Source organism: Myotis yumanensis, unplaced genomic scaffold, assembly GCF_028538775.1.
Source record: "Myotis yumanensis isolate MYYU_CA2020_CCGP unplaced genomic scaffold, mMyoYum1.0.hap1 SCAF_8, whole genome shotgun sequence".
Lineage (NCBI taxonomy): Eukaryota > Metazoa > Chordata > Mammalia > Chiroptera > Vespertilionidae > Myotis > Myotis yumanensis.
The window spans coordinates 31,490,191-31,517,688 of record NW_027223759.1 but is presented as its reverse complement, the minus strand read 5'-3'; the positions used below and the strand labels follow the sequence as shown (position 1 = coordinate 31,517,688).

The window sequence follows — 27,498 nt, the reverse complement described above, 5'->3', positions numbered from 1 at the left end:
ATGACTACTACATAGCAGAAACTTATAAGCATGAAATGATTTGAAAGAAATTTTTCATACAAATAAATACTAGAAATACAAACAACTTTTCCAGTACATAAAATCTGGTGCACAAAAGTCCCATTTTTAATTATTCATTAATGCTTTCTAGTATTTATAGCAGTTGGAGAAAAAAAGAATTACATGATTTTTACCTGCTCCAAATGCTTGAGACCCTCTTCATCATCTGGCTCTGTGGAAATACTGCCCATACCAGGAGCACCTACGACCTGCGTTTCACCTGGCCGGAGGGCAGCACTAGGATTAGGAAGAGGTGGTGGAAGTATGAGGAGAGGAGAGGCTGTGTCTGAAGGAATCTGAGGGAGGGGCTGCTGGACGTCAGGAATCATTTCTAGAGGGAAAAAGATGTAGACTGATGAAAACCCTTTAAAATATAGAGAATCTTATGAAGAATAAGTCTATATCAAGTTGAGCAGCTTGCTAAATGGGCTCAGCTACTTCTGAAGAAGTACAGCATTTCTCCCCAGAAAGACAGAAGTACCTCCCCAGAATGACAAAATATAAGGATTAAAAGGTATCCAGAAGGGCCTTCTACAGTGCCTACCTGTGTCACTAGACGCAGTGATGGCGAAACTTTTGAGCTCGGCGTGTCAGCATTTTGAAAAACCCTAACTTAACTCTGGTGTCGTGTCACATACAGAAATTTTTTGATATTTGCAACCATAGTAAAACAAAGATTTATATTTTTGATATTTATTTTATATATTTAAATGCCATTTAACAAAGAAAAATCAACCAAAAAAATGAGTTCGCGTGTCACCTCTGACATGCGTGTCATAGGTTTGCCATCACTGCACTAGAACATCTACCCACCCAATGGTTGGTTATGAGTTTACCTCTTGAAAACAAACGGAGTCAGTCTAATCCCTTCTTAATATCATGTCTCAGAATGGTAGAGACAGTTAACAAAGCACTGCAAATCTTCTCAAAGATGGCTTATCTCATCACTAAAACCTTTATTAAAAATCTCTGCAATTATCTTGAATAAGTACCTTTCAAGTCATAATTAATGTAACTCAATACACTGCATTTTGTAGGATACTGAAAAACACTTGGAGTCTACCTGTACAATGCAGGAAGTTCTTCTCAGTAAGTATAAAGACTGCAAAAGAGGTTCTATGTTGGGTCCTGTTTCTAACCTATTAGTATGCAGGCTCTTAAGAAGGAAAAGGGGGATGGAACTAATTAGAAACAATTTCAGTTTCCCCTTTGAAAGCTTGTTTGTTCAATTACAGATAGCTTCTCTAAATTCCTGTTCCTCTCACTCCTTCCTTTGCCAATTTTATTTCCAAAGGACAATCCATACAAGTTGTATCCACTTCACCACCACCTACACCTGCTACACTGTGACTTGCACTCCCACCCCTCCAGTAAAGCTTCTCTTCCAAAGATAGACAGTGACATAAAGTCCCCAAATCCAGTATTTTCCTCATCCTCATCACCCAATCTCTTAGTAGTGTCTGACATTATCTACCCTATTCCAAGCTGAAAACGTTCTCCTTCCTTCATTTTCCTGCACTCTACACTTGCCTCTGAAGACTTTTCTCTGGCTCCTCTTTATCCTCTAAAAATTGGAATTACAGCTGGGAAAAAAAAAAAAAACTGAAATTACCCAAAGTTCTGTTCTCTGTCTACTTTTCTTTTCACCCCTAACAAGTATATGTAATGTTTATATTTTAATTCTCTAGCCCTAAACTCTTCCTATCTTTGCAGTCCCTTACTCAACTGCTCTCTGGCCATCTCTACCTTTTTCTCATTAACACCTCAGAATCAGTATTCAAAATTAATTTATCCTCTCCCCTTCCAAATGTGCTCCTCAACTTCTACTCTTTTTCTACTAATGGTAGCATAATTCTCTCAGACACCTCTCTCTGACTCTTCCCTTTCCCTTGCCCTGATATACAAGCAATGACTATGTCCTGCCAAATTCTACTTTGAAATCTTATCTGCCACTACCTCCCTTTACAGGTGCACTGCCTCTGTCATAATGACTACTTGGGAGCCCAACAGGTCACACTGAACCCACCTGTCATCAAAACAATCTACCCTACGTACATCTGTCAAATCCATGTTTCCCACCATTCTCCTTTCACACATCATGCTTCACCTAAATAAAAACAGGAGCTGGTTCCTGCCCATGCCTGGACTAGCCCTGCTTCCTCGTTTTAGCTTTCACCAATTCTGAGGTGTTAATGGGAAATTAGGTACAGCTTTCACTGTACCAGAATGCCCTTTCCCAATTCATCTAGCTACATCTACCTCCAAATTCTACTTATTATTCCAAGACACTTGCTTCCTGAAGCACTGCAGGAGTTTACCAGTCATGAACTCATACAATTCTTTTTGCCCTAGATTATTACTAGTACACATAGTTTACCTCCCCTAAATCCAGAATTTCAATCTTTAATGATTATCTATGAAGCTTTCTCAAAATACACATTTTGACCCCATCCTAAAATTCCAAAATGTACAAGTCCCACAGTGCCTGATACATATAGCAGAAATTCAAATATGTGCTGAATTCATTCATTCAGCTTTGTTCTAGACCAGGGGTGGGCACACTTTTTGACTCGAGGGCCACGATGGGTTCTTAAACTGGACCGGAGGGCCGGAACAAAAGCATGGATGGAGTGTTTGTGTGAACTAATATAAATTCAAAGTAAACATCATTACATAAAAGGGTTCGGTCTTTTTTTTTTTTTTAGTTTTATTCATTTCAAACGGGCCGGATCCGGCCCGCGGGCCGTAGTTTGCCCACGGCTATTCTAGACACTAAAAGGAAATCCTTGGTTCAAGCCCTCAAAATATTAGTTTATTGAGCAAAGAAAGGACAAACAGATCTTTATAATACTGTATTGCTATTTTGGAAATGTTGTTTAAGAAACAAGGCACCTAACCTAGCTTGGGAAGATGAGGTGGGAGAGAGTGTCAGGTTCACAGAACAGCATGTGCTAAGGCACAAGGCAAGAGAACACAGCACATTTCAGAACCTAACAGGCTGTGAGGCTGGTGAATAGAGTACAAAGGAGACACAGACTGGTGCTAAAACTGCATGCAGGGAAGCAGAAGCCCAATCGTGCAAGATATCATAGGCCATATTGAAAGGTGTGAATTTTGTGCCCAGCTGGTGTTGCCCAGTGGTTAAGCGTTGACCCATGAACCAAGAGTTCTCCAGTCTGATTCCCAGACAGGGCACATGCCCGGGTTTCAGGCTCAATCCCCAGCAGGGGGCAAGCAGAAGACAGCCAATAAATGATGTTTCTCTCACCAATGTTTCTATCCCTCCCCCATCCTCTCTCCCTAAAAAATCAATAAAAACATATTTAAAATTAAAAAAAGGGTGTGCATCTTTATGGTGAATGAATCAATCAACCCTTCAACACCAGGCCTTACACTGTCATTTTTTAATATGTACAAGAAACATGGAAATATTAATATTGCTTACTAAGGTATATGAGCAACTTAAAATCAATATAATAACACTGGAGGAGATATACTTTAAGCTTATTCTATAGCAAAATTGATAGGAATCCCACAGATTCATGAATGTTCTTTCTGGCCTCTTTTGGAACAATGGCAATTTGTTATGTCAACTAGAAACACACATAGCCTTTACATGAAAGGAAGGTACCTGTCTGATATCAGAATCAAACTACTGCAGAGACCACAAACCCAGTTTGCTCAACTGATACCAGGGTGGCTATGTCATAACATCCTAGGAAGTGAGACTCTGGAGCTCCACCCTTGCTTCCTCTAACTATGTTTTGATAAATTCTGGGATGGACACGTGGGAAGCGGAGTTCAACTAGGTTTACCAGTAAAATAATATGTTCTAATTATCTACCATTGGAAGCAGTTCTAGGAGGCATAAGCAGTAACCTATCTTACCAGTCAGTGATAAAGTCCCTACTTTAAAGCAAAATCCTACTTTAGCTTAATGACTCTCACAAATACATACCATCCCCTCTGCTGGGCATTTTGGTTGGGAGACTATTTTCCGTCCGACTCTCTTCTTCAGTTTTTTCTGTCTGCTCAGTTTTGGGTTCCTCTTTTCTCTCAAACTGTGGTGCTTCCTGAGGTGGATGATCTGAAGGAGTACCTGGTCTAGCAGATGATGTTAAGATTTGAGGTGTTTCCTCACTAGCTTCTGTAACATGAAGTAATCTTAAATTAACAATTTAGGAAACTTCTGGTTTGACAGATAAAAAGGTAAAGACAAAACTGCACCTTACCAACTCCTATTCTCTCTGTCTTCTCTCCCTCTTTCTTATTTGCCTTATCAGGTTCTTTGGCTTCTTCATTATGGCTACCCTCAGAGTCAGAGCACTCCTCCCCTTCCTCTACAGGCCGGAAGTCCATCTCCTGCTCTTCTGGAATAGGCTCTTTCTGTACTTTCTGTAGCAAAAAATAAAGCCAAAGGTTAACAGCATATTTGGATTTGGTAGAAGGTCAGTGCCTGTCATGACATTTAAACCAACTTCTTACCTTTAGAGAGAGGAATGCTCCAGAGGAGTCAAATGTGCCCATTTCTTCCTCGGCGTCCTCTAAACACCATTCAGGCAAGCTGTCCCTGTCATCGTCAATGCTGCCACTGCCAGTGCGCACCCTTCGGTAACCCCGTTCTTCATCCCGATCTCGAAAATCAAACTCAAACCTTCGCCGTCGTTCCATGTGTTCCCGCCAGCCTGCAGAACGAGGGCCATCTGGGATCAGGAGGAGGACACAAACCTTAGAAAAGTTTTGTGACAGTATTGGAAAAAGAAAATAATAGATAGGAAATAAAGGAGAAAACTACAACTAAAAGCAAATTCAAATACATCAACCTACTAAACAGAAAACTAGGCAAATTACATGAAGTTCAGATCTCAGCACATGTAGTTATCTTCATTAAGTACCAAGCCACAACAGACTCTAAAGCTTTTAAAGATACATTTAAAACAAATAACTTTGCCCTGACCGGTTTGGCTCAGTGGATAGAGCGTCAGCCTGCGGATTGAAGGGTCCCAGGTTCGATTCCGGCCAAGGGCATGTACCTCGGTTACTGGCACATCCCCAGTAGGGGCTGTGCAGGAGGCAGCTGATCGATGTTTCTCTCTCATCGATGTTTCTAACTCTATATCCCTCTCCCTTCCTCTCTGTAAAAAAATCAATAAAATATATTTTAAAAATAAATAAATAAAACAAATAACTTTTAAAGGACGCTTTATTCAAAGTATAAACTTTTAATGAGCTTTAGGTATCTGACTGAAATGTTGATTAACCTACTCCTTGGTCAGACTTAGCACTGCATATTTTTCCATACTGAAGTCCATGCCTTCCTTCTGGCAAGTCTGTGAAGCATTTTCTTTATTTTCCTGAAAGTATCATTCTCTATGAATAAGACCAGCTCCCTATGACAATTCACATCAAAATCATCATGCCTACCTACTAGTGCCAACCTCCCATTTGTAATTCTGATTCCCAACAAAAAGTCATGGAATTACAGCACTGGCAGCTTTCATAGAGATTTGATATAGCCCACTATCATAATTTTATAATTTAAAAAACAAAACTTCTGACAGAAGTAACTTGCAAATGGTAAAGCAGAACTAGAATCCAATTCTGCATCCTCTATTGCTTTTCCACAATAACATGCTTACTTTCCTTTCCCTTCTCTCATTTCTTCACTCTCCCTAGGGAGTTATTTCTGTATAATATCCCCAGGGACATTCCTAAATCCACCCTAGCATACTGTTTATTACATCCACTGTCCGGCAGAAAAAGAATGCCTAAAAATAAAAGATCCTAATTGAAAAATATTTTTCTAAAAAAGAATGGGAAACCTTGGTAAAGTCTGACAAACCTGAGTCTAAGAGAGTTAAAGAAAAAAAAAGGGGCGGGGGGCAGTTTTTAACATATTAGAATTTTCTATCCTTGACTGCTTTCTCTGTGGGAAATACACAAAAAAATGAGGCCAAAGCAAAATGTTCTTACCACTGAGGCTCAATTGCTAAACCTAGCGATCTAAAACTCAAACTGAAAACCAAAGGGCAAAATGTTAACATGCCAAATACGGGTAGTATTCTGTAAGCCACTCACAAAATGGTAAGACAACATTATTCCACATTCCCCACCCTTTACTTACAACAAAACACTATTTCCGACCTTCTATGAAAATGAAGGAATTTTATACCCAGATCACTTAAATGTAAACCTAGAGTCATTGCTCAGAAGATGTGTTCATGATCAAATGCTGATTTTCTGAGTGCTCTGTCTACTGCTGTCATTTCTAAACTGTCTGTAAATATGCACTATGATAGGAATAAATCCTTCTAGGCCTCTGGTTCACATTTTCCTCTTACTGTGTTTCCTAAGTTCAGTTCTCAGAGTGAATGCTTAGCTGGTCTAATGCACCATCTCCACATGTATTCAGTTGTGCACCCTACGTTAATAAAACTAGATTCCATAACGTTGTTGTCTTATCAACAGTAAAAAAAACCATTTTATTCATGAAAGTTAATATAGCAGATAAGGTGCAGCTATAGCTTAAGACTAACCACTGCTTTAAAGACCTTACATTAGAACTAGTTTATAGTATTTTCACAAGATAAAATAAATCAAAATCATTATATTTAAAATTTTAATCAAATCTTAGTAAAAGATTGACTAAAATCCAAGAAATGTTAAGAGCAACTTACAATTGATATAATCAGATTTAATATGCTGGTTTGAAAAAGTGATACTATTCATTTTTTAAAATGCATATTTAGAGTGGTTGTTTTGTTTGTTTGCCCCAAATCTTTATCTCCCCCAAACTATATTTTAAAAATATAAAAAAATAATAAAAATTAAAAAAATAAAAATATATAAATAAAAAATCTTGGGAAACTGTCAAGTTAATTACAAATAAAACTAACGTGAAAGTCAAATATTAGGAGAAAGACTTAGAAAAAGACAATATATATTCAAAATCTAAGTTACTGGTTGAGGAGGTTTGATGGTGGAATATAACACTAAAATTTTACTTTGTTCAACTCCCTTTAATAGAATCAACATCATTCTTTTGAGCTCAGAAACACTGTTCATCTTCCAAAACATTCACCTTGTTTGTTTTTGATCAGCTGGAATTTTTCTTCTCGCTCAGCCCAGATCCTGTTCATTCTCACTGAATGCTTGTTGGGAACATAGTCTACAAACCCTCTGCTAACAGGCAAGCTCAGCACAAAATGCAGATATGCCCTGAAGAGAACAGTAACATTTGGTTGCCCAGGACACAGACTGGTGAGAAGTGCCTAGAAAACTATGATGTAAACAATGCCAACTGATGACAGAAAACGCACCCAAGAGGCAGTCATGAAGAGCTGGGGTACAGCATCCCAACTTTATCCAAAGATTGACTTCATCAAGTTTCTACCTACCCACACAAGTCCATAAACCATTCTAAATGCCTGTTAGAATATTTATTTAGACCAAGATTAGTGATTTTGCTACTTGATTTTAAAAAGTAAATGGAAACAGTTTACATTATTATAATGTCCTCTATTACAGGTAAGCTCTCTTGGCATATGGTTGATAGATAAAAATATTATGTTATGCACGTGAAATTCAAAAGACAAGTACACGGTCTTTGTATGCTTCAGTTCTGCATGACCCCACGATTCAAACTACAGTGGCATCTGATTATCATGAGGTGTGGAATCAGCACTTTGGCAGGGGATGAACTCTGACACAAAGCACCAGTGTCTTCAGTTACCAGCATATCTAATGTCAGGGAAGAACAGTTGGAAGCATTCTTAGGAGTCAAACAGAAGAACTTATAAAATCACTAATCACTACTATTCTCTCTCCTTTTTTTAAAATTAGAGGGACAAAAGAATGAACTTTTATGTTTTTGACCTGGGTTTAAAGTTTATTCTTCAAATAAGCATAAACACATTTTCAGGACAAAAAATTTGAAAGAATAAATCCTTTCTTGCACAAGGAGAAAAAAAAAATTTTAGGGGGACCACATGTCCCTAAATGTCCCTAATTATACATTTATTAAGTTTTAAAGCGTGATGAAATAGGTCTCAGAGATTTAGAGTTAGACAGAACGAAATGAAACCCTCTCTTAGTTGTGCAGTTAAGGGCAAGTGCTTCCTGTGAAACCACATTATTTGCCCCAGAAAAATAAGAGTGATTTTAATCAAATAAATAGATCTGGAGTATTTTTATGTTGAAATTTTTTGTAATACTAAGACTGAGTGTGATGACATAAATAATGACTTCATTTTTTTTTTTAACCAGTTTATCTTTTCCACTTACTACCTAACAATTTCCACCAAATACTCAACAGAATTCTTACCAGGACTATGAGGCCGCCACCTCTCTCCATCCCTTCTTGATCCAGCTAATCTCCAACCTCCATCTTCATCTTCTCCGTTTTGTTCTTCTCTAAAAATACGCCAATTGTCACTTTCTGATCTTATAAATTCATGCTTCCTCCCCACTGATGTTGGTCCACCTTCCTCAAAGTTTGGTCTCCCTGAAAAGAAAATAAGAAACATGAGCCTTAACCAGTGAGAATTTTGAAAACAGACTTGACTGCTCAAATAAAGCTTTTCTGCAAATGTGTCCATTTCAATGTTTAGGCAGTGTAAATAAAATAACTGATATATGCATAGATTATTAGACACATTTCTTAAAGCTGAATGTTCATAGACAGTGCAAGTATTTTTTTAAAATATATTTTTATTGGTTTGAGAGAGGAAGAAAGAGGGAGAGAGAGAGAAACATCCATGATAAGAGAGAATCATGGACTGGATGCCTCTTGCAAGTCCCCCACTGGGGATCGAGCCCACAACCCAGGCACGTGCTCTTGACTGGAATCGAACCTGGGGCCTTTCAGTTCGCAGGCCGACGCTCTAGCCACTGAGCCAAACTGGCTAGGGCATTTTTTAAACAAAAATAGATGCATTAAAAAGAAGGGTATGCCATGAAAAGTAAATCAACCTTCCTCTACATGAGACCCCCCCCTCAAGTGTTCCCCAAACTGTCCACAGCTATACTTATGCACATATATCCAGATCCCTCATTCACACTTCATACCACCACCCTCAGAATGTTATGCATGTTGTCTCATACCCTTGCTGTTTGCACTTAATCATGTATCTGGGCAATCCTTCCTTAACCAGCACATAGGTGCTCTTTTTTAAGTCATATAATATTTTAAATTATATGCTATAACTTAATTTAATCAACTTCTACTGGTGATTCTGCCCAAACAAGATAACTGTAAATGTCCAAAACAGATTGTAAACTCAAAAAAGTAGAGACTATGAGCTATATATAATATTTCATTTATTCTAGCACCTAGTACATTACAGACATACAACAAATTGCTTTTGAACAGAATTCAAAGCTAAGTTATGTCTAACCTGATGCAACTCAAGAGCTACATTAAGGATAAAAGACAATACTAAGTAAACTATTTGTTTATTTTCTCTTTAGTTTCCATTGCTCTAGGAACAGTATCAGTGAAGAAATTGCTTCGGCATATGTCTGAGATATTGCTGCCTGTGGATTCCTCTAGTATTTTTATGGTTTCCCGTCTTATATTTGAAGTCCTTTATCCATTTTGAGTTTATTTTTGTGTATGGTGTTAAGTTGGTGGTCTAGTTTCATTTTTTTGCATGTGTCTGTCCAATTTTCCCAACACCATTTATTGAAGAGGCTGTCTTGACTCCATTGTATGTTTATGACTGCTTTGTCGAATATTGAGTACAGTGGTTTGGGTCTATTTCTGGGTTCTCTATTCTATTCCAATGATCTGTATCTGTTCTTGTGCCAGTGCCAGGCTGTTTTGAGAACAGCGGCTTTGTCATATCGTTTGATATCTGGTATTGAGATCCCACCTACTTTGTTCTTTCTCAGGATTGCTGCAGCTACTCAGGGTCTTTTTTTATTCCAGATGAATTTTTGGAAAGTTTGTTCTAGGTCTGTGAAATATGCCATTGGTATTTTAATGGGGAGTGCATTGAACCTATAGATTGCTTTGGTTAGTATGGACATCTTGATGATGTTGATTCTACCAATCCATGAACACGGTATGTTCTTCCATCTGTTTATGTCTTCCTCATGATCTCACTCATTTATGGAATATAATGAACAACATAAACTGATGAACAAAAACAGATCCAGAGACAGAGAAGCATTGCTCAGACTGTCAAACCTCAGAGGGAAGGTAGGGGAGGGTGGGGTAAGGAAGAGAGATCAACCAAAGGACTTATATGCAAGCATATAGGCCTAACCAATGGACACAGACAACAGGAGGGTGAGGGCATGAATGAGAAGGGATGGGGGGTAATGTGGGGATAAGGACACATATGTAATAACTTAATCAATAAAAAAAATACTAAGTAAACTGAATTGGTACTTTCAAAGGACAAGACAATTCTAAATTGTGCAAACAAATTCTTTAGCACCATCCCACGTGCGCTAACATATATAATTCACAACAGATAACATAAAATCTGAAATTTAGTTGAAAATCCAGAACGTACACAGATGTCCTCAGTTTACAACAGTAAGAATTACATATTCTCTCAGTGACAACCTCAAATCTTTTCACCGAACCATACTAAAAGTGGGCGGCGGGGGGCGGGACTGTACAGTGGCCTCTGAAAATGAAGAAATTTCATTTTTTGGTCATCCTCTTATAGTTCATTCACATTAAGATTCAACATCCTATTTGCCCAAATGGTTGTTAGGTTTTTATCAGATATTATTCTTAAAGACTTAAGATTATTTTAAAGGATAAAATAACTTGGAATGGGGGTACAATTATTTGCTGAGCAAAACCTTACCAACTGAGCCACATAGCCAGGGCTTGTGTATATATGTGTTTTACTTTTTTAAAACTATTTCTTCTCCAAAATAGCTATAAAATTGTATGCTAATTTGGCTCAAATATGAATTTTTCATATTATTTACTGACTTTATTTCCTTTTATGTGAATTGCTTGCACTTTTTTCTAAACTAACAGCTTCTTTACCTTTGTAACTGTCAAGTCCTACATACACTTTTCATATTAGTATCTAGGAATCAGAAAAATATAAAGACAGAATAGGTTAAAAAAAAAAAGTAAGGAAACAACAGGAAGAAAAAAATTCTAGCTTTTCTACTTACTGTAAACTATCTTGTAGTTCTCAACCTGTAGGGAAACCTGTATCACATAAAGTTTAATGATTACTTATGCCATTTCTTGTACCAAATGGATTAAGAGGGAAATTTTGAAGAAAGAAAAAAAAAGGAGATCTTGGAGTCACTAGACCTGATTTTATTTTATTTTTTTAATCAGAGAGGAAGGGAGAGGGAGAGAAAGATAGAAACATCAATGATGAAAGAATCATTGATCGGCTGCCTCCTGCATGCCCCCCCCACCCCCCCACTGGGGATCGAGCCTGCAACCTGGGCATGTGCCCTTGACTGGAATCGAACCCGGGACCTTTCAGTCTGCAGGCCGATGCTCTACCCACTGAGCCAAACCGGCTAGGCTAGACCTGATTTTAAATTCTGACTCTAATTCTGATCTCTACACCTTGAGTAAAGAAGATCCAACTCCTAATTTGAAAGAGGATGTGTATGCTCAAGTGTCTCAGTGAAACCACCTGATTTTATATAAACACTAGCCCAATCTAGTTAGAAAAATTCTATAACAAAGGAATTCAGATTTTGTTAGAGTGCCTGTTTCCACAAAATAATTCCTAAAAACTGTATTATACTTTTTGGTATATCAAATATTACATAAGGACTAAAAGCAATAGAAAGATCTACGTGACAACTTTTCTGGTAAACAAAGGAAAACCAGAATAATATAATTCTGACATGCCAAACCAACCCCATATGTAAGTGCAAGGTAGGTGCATTTCCACCTTCAGGGATCACTGTCATTTTCAAAAGAGAAGGGTGAAAAAGATTCAAGAATTTTTAAATGGACTCCACTTATCTCCTCCCCCTACCTTTTTTTAAAAAACAAAAACAAAAAAACCAACTTATTGAATTATAACATTCTTATCAAAAAGTGCACACATCATAAATGTACAACTGAAAGAGTTTTAATAAAGCAAATATATCCACATAACTGCCACCTAAGATTTAAAAAAGCAAAAGAATATCAGGGTCTCTCAAAAGTCTTCATGTCCTCCCAATCATCCCAGTCAGCTCTTCCCAAATTAAGTACTAGCTTGATTTCTATACCCAAAGATTAATTTTGCCTGTTTTTAAACATTTTTATAAAAACAGAATATTCGTTAATGTCTAGCTTCTTTCATTGGACATTAAGAGAGATTCATCCACATTGTTACAGACAACAGAACCTTGTTCTTTTGTGCTGCTGTATAGGATCTCACTATATAAACAGACCACAATATATTATTCTTCTGTACTGCTGATTTAGGTTGTTTCTAGTTTTTTGCTATTATGAATTGTGCTGTTATGAACATTCGTGGATATGAAATTTGATGAGCATATGTTTGCATTCTGTTGGTATTTACCTAGTAGTGAAATTGCCGTGTTATAGGTATATTCAACTTTAGTAAGTAGTACCAAATATTTTCCCAGAGAAATAGTATACTTTACCATTTTTTTGTTTTACTTAAACCTCCATAAACATTAATATGAGTACCTTCTCTGTGGACAAACACAACTGAAGACATAGGGCTGAAAATAAAGAGACTCAGACATAGCATCTAGCCTATAGGTTACATAGGGACAGACAACATCTCTAAAAGGGGGAAGATGAAACTAAACTTATTAAATGTTCTATCAGAAATAATATATACCTCTGAAAAGAATATTAAGACCAATTTACTCAATGTAAAAACTTCACTCTAGAAATTAATTTGAAAGGAAAAAATAATTTCAAGCACTATCTAATAAAATATACTTTCCAGTCTGGCTGGTGTGACTCAGCAGTTGAGCGTCAACCCAGGAACAAAGAGGACACCAGTTCGATTCCCAATCAGGACACATGCCCGGGTTTGCGGGCTCGATACCCAGTAGGGGACATGCAGGAGGCAGTTGATCGATGATATTTCCCTCTCATTGATATTTCTATCTCTCTCTAACTTCTTTCATTGGACATTAAGAGCGATTCCTTCTACCTTCCTATCTCTCTAAAAATCAATAAAAACATATTTTAAGAACTTAAAATATACTTTCCAATTATTGCTAATGCAACTAAAAATTACACTGTATACAAAAATTGATCTAAAACATTAAAATAAATCCTTTATAACCTAAATGATTACAACAGACTTGTACTTATATAAATCTGGGTGGAGAGTAGAGGTGTCTGAGAGAACATCTGTATAATTTGAGTTAAAAAAATATTTGTACAGGGGTGGGCAAAAGTAGGGATGGAAAAAAACAAGCAGGTTATGATTATTACAACAGCTTTATTAACTCTGTTTTGTGTACTCACAATGATAAACCTACTTTTGCCCACCCTGCATATTACTGATATAATTTTAAATTAAGGATAAATATTAAAGTCATTCATGGGCAACTTAGAAGATAATATCTAAAGTTCCTTTCATGTCTAAATTATTCTAGGATTCCATAGTGACCAGGGCTAAAATGAGTGAGGGGCACCAGCATGGCCTTTCTTAGCATTTAAAATCAAAGTCTTCCTCCTTTTATAACATCAGCATTATGACAAAATTGAGTAACCAAATATTTTAGTTGACTTCTTTTAAAAATCTTAACAGATTAATTTGTAAACAAGATGATTTTAAAGTAAATGCAATTGAATAATTTGAAAATTAATGCCTGAACCACGTATTTCTAAGCTAGTCAATAAATGAGCTCGGGGGCTATGAATCCTTGAACTGAAAGCACATATGCACTGGCATGTTTTTTCTTTTTTTCAGGGAAAAGGGTCTAAGGCAGCGGTTCTCAACCTGTGGATCGCGACCCCTTTGGGGATCGAACGACCCTTTCACAGGGGTCACCTAAGACCATCGGAAAACACATATATGATTACATATTGTTTTTGTGATTAATCACTATGCTTTAATTATGTTCAATTTGTAACAATGAAATTGGGGGTCACCACAACATGAGGAACTGTATTAAAGGGTCGCAGCATTAGGAAGGTTGAGAACCACTGGTCTAAGGTTTTTGTCAGAGTCATAAGGGTATCTATGACTTCCAAAAGGTAAACACAAATTTAAAATGTATATTTTTCTATTCAACATAGCAAACACGACCATTTTTGTGAGCAAACTATACTGTGTAACACGTTTGTTCTTACATCACAGTAATTCAAGGTGTATAAAAGGTGCTAAAATACAAAGGTACTTCATTTCTAAATAGTTTCAATGGCAATGAATACTTGTTTCTGTCTTAAAGTATTACTTCTCAACAGGATTCTTCTAAAAATAAAATAAAATTAAAACACACTATTGGTTTTAGTCTGGTCTAATTGAGTGGACTTCCTAAGGAGAAAGAGCAGTAAAAGGGCACCTGTGTGCATGTTTGACACACAGCCAAACATGGTGTTTATGGAAAACTTCAGATGGAGCAAGGAGGCTCCCAGCCAACAAAATCTACAGCTGTGAGACTTGGAACTTACAAGTGCCCAAACTCCAAAAGCAAAAGTGGAATTATGGGACAGACTTTGAAGCTTGTTTATGTGCAAATTTTTCTAACGAGTATTGTATTCCTCTATTCAGATATATATTCTCTGATCAACACTAAAAATTTTTTCTAATGCTAGAGAAACAGTAAAAGGGAATCCCATCCAGTTGTTAGTATCTACTTTTTTTCCGCAATTACTTGTAAACAAACTCATGGTGGCTAGAATTGAGTAGGTTAAATTCCATATCCAGAGATTTGCAACTTTTTTCCCATCTTAACCCCCGAAAGGAAACAATCTGCTTCTCTGGTTAGCATGGGTCCTGAAATCACAGCAGCTCCTGGCTGGAAGGAAGAAATAAGAGGGGCTGCAGCATATCAGAATCTCTTTGAAAAGGCATCTCATGTGGTTTGAATATGCTCCATATCCCTAAAATCTTCTTGCTCAGTCCCCTGCTGGTATACACGCAGACACTGCCTGAAATATCTGGGGAAGATGATCAGAAGGTGAGCTCGAATGCAGAACTGGAAAGACAAGAGGCACCTTTTAAAGAAAGCTAAGTGCACTACGTAAGAAAGAACATTGGAGCCAGGGCTAAAGTTTTGAAGTTGGGAGATTATCTGCATATAGGCAGGACACTGCACTCCACTAAAGTTTTTGTTGTTTTCAAGTACAAGGCGGCACAGTTTGGGATTATATACTGAATTACTTCAGCCAAAAAGAAAAAAATCCAACACCTTCAGGGACAGAGAACTGAATTTAATAAAGAATAACCTACCTGGTCTTGGCACCTGCTTAATCATTAAAATTTTGAATAAAAAATAAATAAATGAACAGGTATCTAGCATATATATTCATTCACAGATGTTTTAGAGCTATCTCCAATCAAAATCACTAATTCTGTTTAGATAGGAGGGCCCTGTGTATTAGAATGAAACTGGCATATCATCTGTTCCAAAATCAGTTTCATCTCAGCTAATCTGGCATCTCAACCAGAAATGAATTTAACTGCTCAGGCTATTATAATGGGAGTGCTGTGCTCCTGAGAAGAACTCCAAAGCTGATCTACATTATCCATACAGTTAGCAACTAGGAATCACCGTGTAGAGACCCTAGCAAACTTTCAAATTATAGAAATCCAGAAACTATTACACTTTTTCACTTGAGACAGTTCTTGATGATCATTTTGCCAAATCATTTTTGCCTTAATACAGGGGTGGGCAAAAGTAGATTTATATTTGTGAGTATACCCAAGTTTGTTCTTGTGTTATTAATTATTAATTGTTGTATCATTCTCCATACAAACAACTGTAAACCTACTTTTGCTCACCCCTTTATTATGGAAAGAGGCTTCTAAGTTGGGTAAAATCCTTAACTATCTTGCTTGCTATAATGACTATTCAAGACACATGGCAGATACACTCCAATACTTCTGCTTTTTGAAAGGCAATGTTACACTGTATTTACTCTGGCTTAACTCCACCCCTCCCTCTCCCCCCACCAAAAAACAAAACAAAACAAAACAAAACAAAGAGTTAACTGGCAACTGATATAAAGTATAATTCCTACCAGCACAGGCAGGAAACCAACATCACATCACAAGTCATTCCTTTATGCTTTTACCTTCTCTAGTTCTGAAGGTCATAGTTTCCAATGCTGTGTCTGAACTTGTATTGAAATGTTTGGCATTAATAAAACAAAGAAGGAATTAATATATTTTTTTTAATTGTGAGGAGCGGGGAAGGAATCTACAAAGGCGGATTTCACTTTCTAAGTAGCATTATATTGGTCTACATTAATAATTTTCCCAGCAGGCCTTCTATGATTTTACTTTGAATAATCGCAGCCTTTGTTTCTAAGATCCTCTTACATGTGACATTTGATCAAAGTTTTAAAATCAGCAGCTAATGGAAGTGGAGAAAAGTATTGCTCAGTAAGGCATTATATTATACAAAGCCATCCCACAGCTTATTTTAAGGTTTAAATATCACAGATGTCTCCAGCTAAACATTATATTGATGTTAAGTTAAATTTTCTGAACCCTGAATATTATGATTTACTTCATATCATCATATTTCTCAGGGAAACATCTCCTAAACACCACTAAAGCATGCCTTAAGACAACTTTTCAGTTTTTCACACAGATGTGTTTTTTAAAGATAAGTACAATGTACCAAAAAAGTTTATTCTTATTCAAGGTCTCTGTACATAGCCTTAAAAAAAAGAAAAGTCTGCCTCCTTGCCACCCCCCAAAAAATATTTCAGGTAACTAAATTACCTATATTACTAGTTCTAGAGTTAGTGACAGCCATTCTGATGAAATGGTATATGAAAACTGGTAAAAAATAAATTCATTAATTCATACCTAAAAGTCCCTATCCAAGGATATCTTCCCCAAAGAAATGGAGGGAAAAAACGATTAGTAAAGGAAATACCTCACACTTCAACATGCTATATAAGGAAAGACGTCTGAAAAGAAATCTTGCAGGGAATTTTATCCCTTTGAACTTTTAAATAAATTCTTAAGTAAGATTATGCAAACTTACTAAAAACCGGTCCAGATTAGAGGGAAAAAATGCACCCCTTCTCCAAGTCAGTTCTGGAGGCTTTAACCAGAGTTGTTAAGGTTTGTGTTGGGTAAAGAAAGACCTCCTAATAAACCAGCATTCTTTTCCACATGATCAGAGCTAATTGGCCCCCCTGCAGACTAAGTGACCAATCACATCAGCTTCAGCTGAAACCAACCCCCAAGACATTATAAACAGAGGAATGTGAACTGTAAACCCAGTCCAAGAAGAGAACCTACAAACTAGACTTGTAGAGTAAATTACCTCATCAAAAAGGCTGACTTTAAAAGTTTCCTCAAGACCTACCTGTGCATATAGTCTGACCCAGCAAAAAACTGGTGAGTACATGAAATAATATTCATTCTTATTTCTTTCTTTAAAGGGTAACAGAGAAAGAAAATGCTGGTAAATAGGGATAGAGCTAGATGTTGCCAATAGAATTTTAAAACATACATTAAAGTTCTTTATTCTTTTTCCTTAAATTTTTGAAATGGAATAATGGATCCTACTGAAAGCATTACTGAAAATTTTCTTCTTAATTGTCTTATTAAATGTATAATAATTCTCCATTATAATATAGAAACGAGTAGAAGAGAAAAACCCTAAAAAAATTTTCAACAACTTATAACAAAATGTATCTTTTTCTTTTGAAAGGGATTAAAGAACCCCAAATGAGCATATAAAAACAAATGACAAAAAGAAAAACTTTTAAAATTTTTTAATCCATGAAAAAGTGATGAGTATCCTAATTTTAAATTTTGTTTTAAGCATGGATTAGTGAAAGTAGATGTTTCTGCAAATAAGAATTTAAAAGACTCTCTGAGCTTATATAATAGAGTTAGAACTCACACTGTTTGCCCTAATTATGGAGGGACGGGAAAGACAATTTTAAGACTCCCTAGAAGGTCTTAAAGTGTTTATACCAGATGTGAACAAATACATAGTAATACTGTAATCATTTAACATTTGTTGTTATAGCCTGTATCTACACTGTTTAATAGGAACTATACTAACTATATTACAGCATGTTAATAAAAGACAGTTTTTAAGCTACAATCTAATGCGTAGAATAAATCAATTATTTTGATGACCAATGAAGCAGCCAAACTATCATTTGTATAAAGCACTATTTTTTCCACCAAAGAGTTTGTAAGTGGGTAAAATTTTTATAGCCCACAGAGAGTGATACAAGCAAACCTTCCCAATCTTCAATTCTACTTTCTATTGGGATGATTTTATGAAAATCACATGAATACAAACCAAGATAAATACAATAAAAACAAACAAATTCATAGATATAGAGAACAAACTGATGGTTACCAGATGGGAGGCATGTGGAGGAAATGGGCAAAAAAGGTGAAGAGATTAACAAGTACAAACTGCCAATTACAAAATTAGTCATGGGGATATAATGCACAGCATAAGGAATATAGTCAATAATACTGTAATAACGATGTATGGTGGGTGACAGGTGGTTACTAACCTTATTGTGGTCATCACTTTGTAAGATATATAAATGTCTAATCACTATGTTGTACACCTAAAACTAATATAATATTGTATGTCAACTATAATTTAAAAATACATTTGTGTGCCTACAGGGATATGAAAATTACTTGGAATTTAATAGCATAAACATAACATCTATCCATCAGACACTAATAGAGAAAACCTATCAGCTGAGGGAAATGGTAATAAGTTTACAAACATGTGGGGTTTTAAAGTATCATGTTATTTAATTCCCTCTTCTCTTTCCTTTTTTAATATAAAGAAGCCTGGCCAAGGGGATTGGGTGGCTTTCCCACACTGAGACAGCTATGTAATCAACACAGCTAGAACCTGGCCAGCTTGATTTCCCACCTGGTCTTCCTAGTACTACATACAGTGAATACACGAGTCCAAAGAATGGAGTCATACAGGGTAATGTTAGGCGGGAATGAAAATCTTACTTCTCTCAACTATTCCACTCCACAACACGATCTGAACAAGATCTAGCAAGAGATTGCTTTGCTGCTTTGATATTAGCTTTTTGACTTTCCTGTTCAAAGGTTTTTCAATGTATATATAGTTATTTAGCTGCAAGAGAGAAAAAATAAAATTATAAAAGCCTAGAGCAGGGGTGGGAAACTTCTTTTCTGCCAAGAGCCATTTGGATATTTATAACATCATTCGCGGGCCATACAAAATTATCAACTTAAAAATTAGCCTGCTATATTTGGTTAAACATTTAATTAACTCACCCCTAATGCCTTGGCAGGGCCAGACCAAATGACTTCATGGGGCTTATATGGCCCACAGACGGGGCGTTCCCCACCACTGGCCTAGAGCATGAGTGCTATAAGTAACAATCCTGAAAAGGCCCAAATGAGAATAATTGTTAGCTATAGTATGTATAGAAAGACTATCTCCCAGGTAATGCATTCTATAACTTAACAAAGCAGGTTGAAAATCAAGAAGAATTGCTTGACCTGCGTGGCTTAGTGGTTGAGTGTCGACCTATGAACTAGGAGGCCACGGTTCGATTCCCAGTCAGGGCACATGCCCAGGTTGCAGGCTCGATCCTCAGTGTAGGGTGTGCAGGAGGCAGCTGATCAGTGATTCTCTCTCTCATTGATGTTTCTATCCCTCTCACCCTCTCCCTTCCTCTCTGAATTTAAAAAAAAAAAAGTAAAAAAATAAAATGTAAGAAAATCAAGAAGAATCATGTAGATTTCTCCCTACCCAGAAATTACTGTGAAACAAAAAGCAATCAGTGGTTCCCAAAGTGGAATAAGCACTAGTGTAAAGTTCTGTGATGAGCATTTTCACACAGGCAGGAAGTAAGAAACAGTAAAGGACACTGCCATGGACAATACAGAACCATGCAGTGGTTCTGACATTCTTCAACTGTCAAAATGTCTTTCATAAAATTATGATATTATCATAATATTTTTTTAAATTATTTTCTCATCTGGCAAAATACAAATTTGGCAATGCCATATAAAAACTCTCCTCTCCACGTTTTGTTTTAATTCTCCTAGTCTGCAGAATCCTAAATTGACTATGTAATAATTCTGATTGTACTAATCTTCAAATCTTGCAAGGTGTCTTCCTTAAGTGAAAATATATTTTTGCCTGCAAATCACAGGTCTGAACCTAAGCAAGCATTCCTGAAAAAACAAATATTCTGTAGTGGCTCTTGAACAAAATTTGTCAAATAAAACTTTGTGTTTCTTTATGAAGGCTAACCAGGGCCAATGAAACAATATAGCACTAACTCTGAACTATGGACTTGGTATGGGACTCAGCATTACTTACTACCTTTGTGATCTTAGGAAACTCACTGTGCCTTAGTTTCATTATCTGTAAAATGAGCATACTAATGGTACTTTTACTGTGAAAGTTAAAAAAATTATTAATTACAGTAAAGCAAATACTTATTGAGAAGGTACTCTCGCCAGGCATTGGCTATTGGCTTCATATAAGTTAATATATGTGAAGTGTTTGGTATGATTCCTGGCACACAACAAACCATATATGTTAGCTAATATTATTAATCATTACTGTCATAAAATCATGTAAAAAGTTAACAATGGTTTAAAATAGATACCTGAGACAGTTAAGGGGACAAAAAGAGCATCTACTAAAGATGCTAAAACATCTGCTGTCAGACTTTTTGTGAATGTAATACCAATTAACTTGGGAAAGACTTTTATTTCACCAAACTCTCTAAATAGACATCTTCTTGTAGTAAAAAATAAAAATAAATTAACTAGCTGTGAAGTTAGACAGATTTGGTTAATAATTCAAATAATCCATGGCCCCCATCTGCCTGTGTACATTTCTTTTATCTGCCTGATCCTTGGTGACTTCATCTGAAAAATGGGATTAATAATGTCTATCTTGCTGAGATACCAAAGAATTAGAGATAATGCAATACAAAAGCATGGAGCACAGTGCCTGTTTACAATTGTTGTTGTTATTATTTCCAAAAAGGCAGAGAGCAGGTCTCCTAAAACATTTAAAGAATCTAGCAAAATGAGTCATTAAATAGCTGTGGCAAGAAAAAAATATATACTAAGTAAAATGATAGTAACAACTTGTTAGGAATAAAAAGTTATAAAACATTAATGCCCTAAGTTTTTTAAAAGTTTATAATATGAAACTGAAATGGCTATCTAATTTAAATAAGTTTATCAATCATTTTAGTGTTCAATCAGTAACTAAAATCTGGAAAAAAATACAAGAGACTGTTTAATATCACCAATAAACAATAAATTAGCCTCAGGACAAAAGAGAAAGTTTATACCCAGCTAGACAATGTTCAATTCCAACAACACAGGATAGGAAGGATCCGGTAAACCTAAGCAACAAGCTAAGTCTATATATGCCTCTAGTCCAATTAAGCAGCACTGTCCTTCAAAAGACATGAAGGATAGTGCCTTGCAATACTTCCAAGGGAATCTACTTCTAAAGGAAAAAGCCAAGAAAAAGTCAAATATAACACCTACTACTGAACTGTAGCAAAGAAGAGAAGAGTATTCAAGGAGCAAAGCAGCATTTCCCATTCAGTACCTGGTAGCCTCTACACAAGTCTCAAGATGCAAAGATGGTCACATAGAAAACACACAGTATATTTCTACTCACCACACAGAGAAAAGAGTAACCACTTATAAATACTGTTTACAGCTAAAAACTAATTATATTATCTTTTTAAAATTGCCATTTGATGTACTAATGATTATTTTAGTTCATTAAACTTGAAGCTTTATTTTCTGGTTTATTTACTTTCAAAATTAATATTATCTAGGAATCTCTACCTAGAATTCCTTATTTTGCCAAGAAAATAATTCTCTACCCTATAATCTAATCAGAATTGAGAATATTTTAAGAGGGCATCAATTCATCAGCCAGGAAGGAAAAGAGTCCATGAAGATGGCGACAAAGTGGCAAACACAAATAAAAATTTAAATAACTAACTAAAAAGCATATATTAGAACTATGACTCTCTAAAAGTTTAGTCTTGTCCTAGCACTAAGTTTGGTGTCAAAACATTTATAGACAGTTTAACTTCCAAATGATTTCTATTTATTTACACTTCTAAATGATTTCTATTTATTTACACAGAGAAACATATTTTTAACAATTCTTATAATTATGGGTCCTCCATAATTATAAATCATTAAATAATTATGCAAAGTTTTTATTTACACATAATGTTTAGTCAAGTCAATAAATACTCAATGACTGGACTTGTGTAAGAAAGATAAGGGGTGTTAATAAGCCATGAACCATAATCACAACCTTCAGAAATTTTAAAATATACTTGAAAATGTTAAAATGCCAAACAATATTCTAACAGTCATTCTAGGAAACAATAAGAGCTATCCTAAGGCAAACCAGGATTAGCCACTTTATGTAAAGAGAAAAGAGACAGTCAGACTGGAAAAGCCTGTGCAACAGTCAAGAAAGCATTCCAAAGAAATTACATAGTGAATGAGGTCTCAGAATCTATTAACATTAACTGTAAATCTCTTGATTTCAAAGATTTACAGCCTGAGATGGATGGCAGCAATTGCAAGGTTAATGCTCCTCTCCTAACTCAGAGATACCGAAGGATGGTCACCAAGGATGGCCACAGCACACTTCAAATGGATGGCGCTCAAAGAGGTCTTGTCTATCTTCGAGATGCTTGGGGAATCCTAATGGACATGCGCTGGCGCTGGATGATGTTGGTCTTTTCTGCTTCTTTTGTTGTCCACTGGCTTGTCTTTGCAGTGCTCTGGTATGTGCTAGCTGAGATGAATGGTGATCTGGAACTAGATCATGATGCCCCACCTGAAAACCACACTATCTGTGTCAAGTACATCACCAGTTTCACAGCTGCGTTCTCCTTCTCCCTGGAGACACAACTCACAATTGGTTATGGTACCATGTTCCCCAGTGGTGACTGTCCAAGTGCAATCGCCCTCCTTGCCATACAAATGCTCCTAGGCCTCATGCTAGAGGCCTTTATCACAGGTAATTGTTTTTGTTCTTAAAAAAATGTATGAAAGTTCTAGAAAGGGTATAGTCAGTAATTAGCAACTGTGCTATAGAATCATTTCTTTGCATTATTAGCAGGTAACGTCTGAGATTGAAAAGAGAGTCTAGGGACAAATGATAGGGGGGATTATAAGAAACATGACCCTATACTTAAATTTTACCTATTGGAACTTCTTAAGAAAAAAGGAACCATTATGACACTAACTTGCAGCAACATCTTATGAAAAAAAAAAAAAAAGAAAGAAAAGAAAAAAAAAAACTACGAAAAATTTTTCAGAGAAGCTAAATATTTCATTAAATAAGTGAAAAAATATCAGCACATATTTTGACATTTTACCTAATGAAAGAATTTGATATTTTAAACTTGGCTAGAATTTTCTCCTCTGAGTTCATCTTTTCAACATTTATTCAATGCTAGTGAGTTCAGAGCACCAAAGTCAACATTGTATGTATATACATACAAGTATATACATTCTTAGCAAAATGCACTAGAAATATAGCCACAGAGATTATGAAATTTTGCTTAGAATGCAGCAACAAGTAGGGCTAATGTACTTTTTATAAGTGATATGTACAAGTAAAAACAATTTTAAGAAAAAGAAAGAAACCCTGGTCTTAACACACTACCCAGTAATAATCTGAGAAGGTAAGCAATGGCCATATGCAGAGTGATCTAGAATGAAGTCCCAGTGTGCCAACAAGTGGCTCCACAACCTGTAACAAGTCACTTAACCTTTACAACAAGAGTTCTTACACTGGATTAGTCATTAGATAAAATTTAGAGGATCTGTGAACTTAGTTAAGAAAAACTTGCTTCTTTTTTCACTAACTCCTAACTGAAATTTGGTATTTGATTATAAATATAGGCAAAAAACAGTAACATCAATAACACTTTGATGCAAACAGAAATCACAGATATTTTCATATTCACACTATACTTCAACATTACAGTACTAAATCCACCACTATATTTTGTTATTTAATGTACTAATAAATCACACATAGCACTATAATACATTTTTTAAACATACTCAACCAGATTTCAATATATTTGGTTTTCTTTGTACATATCTTATTTGTATGAATGTAAAGCATAATTTCATAAACCTGCCTGCCAAGAAGACCTGTGGCACAAAAGCAGTTAAGAAACTTTAATCTAATCTACAGCTCTGGGGAACAAGAAGGATGCACCTGAAAGATGCACTGAAATCACCTTAGAGCCAGAGCCTTCTTTAAAAAAAAAAAGTGTGAATGGGGATAAATTTCAAAGTTAAAAAATTCTTTAGTGTATCTATGGTCCCTTCCCCAACCCAAATCATTCTACTTTGAATCTAATCTTTATGTAGGCTTGAAGTAATCTGTTTGCACTTAAGCTGAATTTATTTTGTCACTTCTTTTTTTTTTTTTTTAAAGGGCAGGAATATAGGAAATAACTATTCTTTGACTTTAAAACATACTAGAGGATAAAGTTTTAAATTTCTATGTAACAAAATGAATTTTGCTTATCCATTTTGAAATCATAATTTTTTAAAAAAGAGTATGTACACTTTCAAAATTTCTTCAGGCAAATAAGACTATCCAAATTAATGAGTTCAATTACTGACTTATTTGTAATGCATGACACCAAGAAATGTATTACCCATTTGATATACCCTTCTCATGCAGAAAACGTATTGGCATGTAAAGTACTCATTCTAAAAACAAAACTTAATGGTTTCTAATTTAGGTGCCTTTGTGGCGAAGATTGCCCGCCCAAAAAATCGAGCGTTCTCAATTCGCTTCACTGACATGGCAGTAGTGACTCATTTAGATGGCAAACCTAACCTTATTTTCCAAGTGGCCAACACTCGACCTAGCCCTCTAACCAGTGTTCGGGTCTCAGCTATACTCTATCAGGAAAGAGAAAATGGAGAACTCTACCAAACTAGTGTGGACTTCCACCTTGATGGCATCAGTTCTGAGGAATGTCCATTCTTTATCTTTCCATTAACCTACTATCACTCCATTATACCTTCGAGTCCTCTGGCTACTCTGCTCCAGCATGAAAATCCTCCCCACTTTGAATTGGTTGTGTTCCTCTCAGCAATGCAAGAAGGCACTGGAGAAATATGCCAAAGGAGGACATCCTACCTACCCTCTGAGATCATGTTACATCACTGTTTTGCATCTCTGTTGACCCGAGGTTCCAAAGGTGAGTATCAAATCAAGATGGAGAATTTTGACAAGACTGTTCCTGAACTTCCAACTCCTCTGGTCTCTAAGAGCCCAAACAGGACTGACCTGGATATCCGTATCAATGGACAAAGCATTGACAATTTTCAGATCTCTGAAACAGGACTAACAGAATAAGATGTATTCATAGCACCCTATTTTTTAATGTATTAAATATATCCAGCCAGTTATGCAGCTACTTTTCCTTCATCATATCTCATGTTCTTTTTTTCCAATGATGATTACATCTCTCTGATTACATCGAGCCTAAGCCCATAAAAAATGGCTGAGCTAACAATACACATTCTGGAAATATAACATTCGACTTTACAAAGTTTGTATCTGTGGTTATCTCCTAAAATCAGTGTATCTCAACATGGCAGATACTTATACAGAAATGTTGGTGAATTTATAAAGATCTGGTATAATAGCAATGGTGAAAGTAAAATAGACAGTGAAGTTTAACACATCTAAACTCTAAGAAAATCAACCATAAATCTCTCATTTTCATCTGCAAGTTGAAGCAACAGTCTAGTTTCAAATCTAGCTTCCTAGGTAGATAGATGATTTCACAGTATTTAGTGAACATCCTTTTAAAACTTATTTTTTCAAGACAACAAAGATCATTCCTTTGGTTCTTTATACTACAAAACTGGGTAAGTAATACCCCCTTAGGTTTTAACAGTTAACAACAAAACTCCACAAGAAAAACAGCAAAATATAGATTTATGCATAACTCCATAGACCAGTGATGGCGAACCTATGACACACGTGTCAGAGGTGACACGCGAACTCATTTTTTTGGTTGATTTTTCTTTGTTAAATGGCATTTAAATATATAAAATAAATATCAAAAATATAAGTCTTTGTTTTTACTATGGTTGCAAATATCAAAAAATTTCTATATGTGACACAGCACCAGAGTTAAGTTAGGGTTATTCAAAATGCTGACACGCCGAGCTCAAAAGGTTCGTCATCACTGCCATAGACATTTGAGCATGACACCCAATCACATGTTCATACATTTGCGGCAGAATGTGATTAGAGAAAATAAGATCAGCTCTAGCCCAAATGGAACCTGTGGGGGTGTTTTTGATAAGGATATTCAAAATTGTATCTACATTAAAGCTACCTGCATAACAATCAAATAGTAATTATAATAAACTGCTCATTAAGTGGCTTGCAACCTAAGTAAAAATATTCCCTTCCTACCTATGATCCATTCAATTGTATAAAAAAATGACAGCTCTAGGTAACTCATAAATGTACTCATAAGTACTCATAAATGTACATATATATTTTGTTTTTATAGACATAAAGGTTTAGTTAGATGTAATTGAACTAGGAAAAAGTCTCCAATAGATAAAGCAAAAAATAATTAGGCAATGAAGTATTTTCAACCCCAAATTCTTGTTTCCAACTTGAAATAGTTTTTTCTATAAACAAAAAATGAGTGTTTATTCACCAGTAGGAGGTTGGACTAGATAAATCTATTATTTATTTCCAAATCTAATACCCCCTGAAAATTATGCTTTTTCTGCTTCAATTTTTACTTTATATATACTAAGATGATCCCTTTCCCTTACACATCCAGTTTAAGACTATCCTTTGTATACTTTTCATTTCAATAAAAAAATCAAACTGTCCTCAAACAAAATAAGAACCAAATAAGTCACCCTATCAAATTTCAAATAGATTTGTGGTTGCTCTTCTTTTCTGAAATTTCCCTTATTCAGGTTCATGTGGGAAAAGTGAAAGATTAACCCTCCCTCCTGGAGATGACCCATGCAGGAATAATCTCTTGAAATAAATACTAGCTGAGTAAAAGCAAGCAGTTGTGAAGAGCAGGGCACAGCAACAAGTCACATTTTTCCCTTTGACTAAAAGGAAAAGAAATTAAGAAAAATTTTGGAGTATCTAAGACTGGTAATAGCAGAAGAATATCAAGGACACAGAAACTTAATTATTGTGAACTTCGGCTGTTTGAAAATCTTGGGCATTCTTAATTTAAGTACTAGCCAGACCAACAGATTTTTTTCG

At 35.8% G+C, this 27,498-nt stretch overlaps 2 protein-coding genes across 9 annotated transcripts in view; one reads left to right on the top strand and one right to left on the bottom strand.

Annotated features, from left to right (window-relative positions):
* The window catches only part of GIGYF2 (GRB10 interacting GYF protein 2), a 127,431-nt gene that overhangs the window by 42,791 nt on the left and 57,142 nt on the right, over positions 1-27,498 (bottom strand). For 6 of the 8 annotated variants that reach the window (XM_070422411.1, XM_070422409.1, XM_070422415.1 and 3 more), the window contains 5 exons: positions 8,384-8,563; positions 4,546-4,763; positions 4,293-4,455; positions 4,019-4,207; positions 195-391 (listed from right to left, as the gene is read on the bottom strand). In XM_070422411.1, coding sequence (XP_070278512.1) covers positions 195-391; positions 4,019-4,207; positions 4,293-4,455; positions 4,546-4,763; positions 8,384-8,563 — 947 coding nt within the window. Of the gene's footprint in view, positions 1-194; positions 392-4,018; positions 4,208-4,292; positions 4,456-4,545; positions 4,789-8,383; positions 8,564-27,498 lie in introns of those variants that run through there. The other 2 variants (XM_070422413.1, XM_070422416.1) reach the window with 2 other exon arrangements.
* On the top strand, positions 17,459-26,352 carry KCNJ13 (potassium inwardly rectifying channel subfamily J member 13). Its single transcript, XM_070422417.1, has 3 exons — positions 17,459-17,561; positions 22,750-23,223; positions 24,974-26,352. The coding sequence occupies exons 2-3, from the start codon at positions 22,764-22,766 to the stop codon at positions 25,594-25,596; spliced, it is 1,083 nt and encodes a 360-aa protein (XP_070278518.1). The 5' UTR covers positions 17,459-17,561; positions 22,750-22,763; the 3' UTR covers positions 25,597-26,352.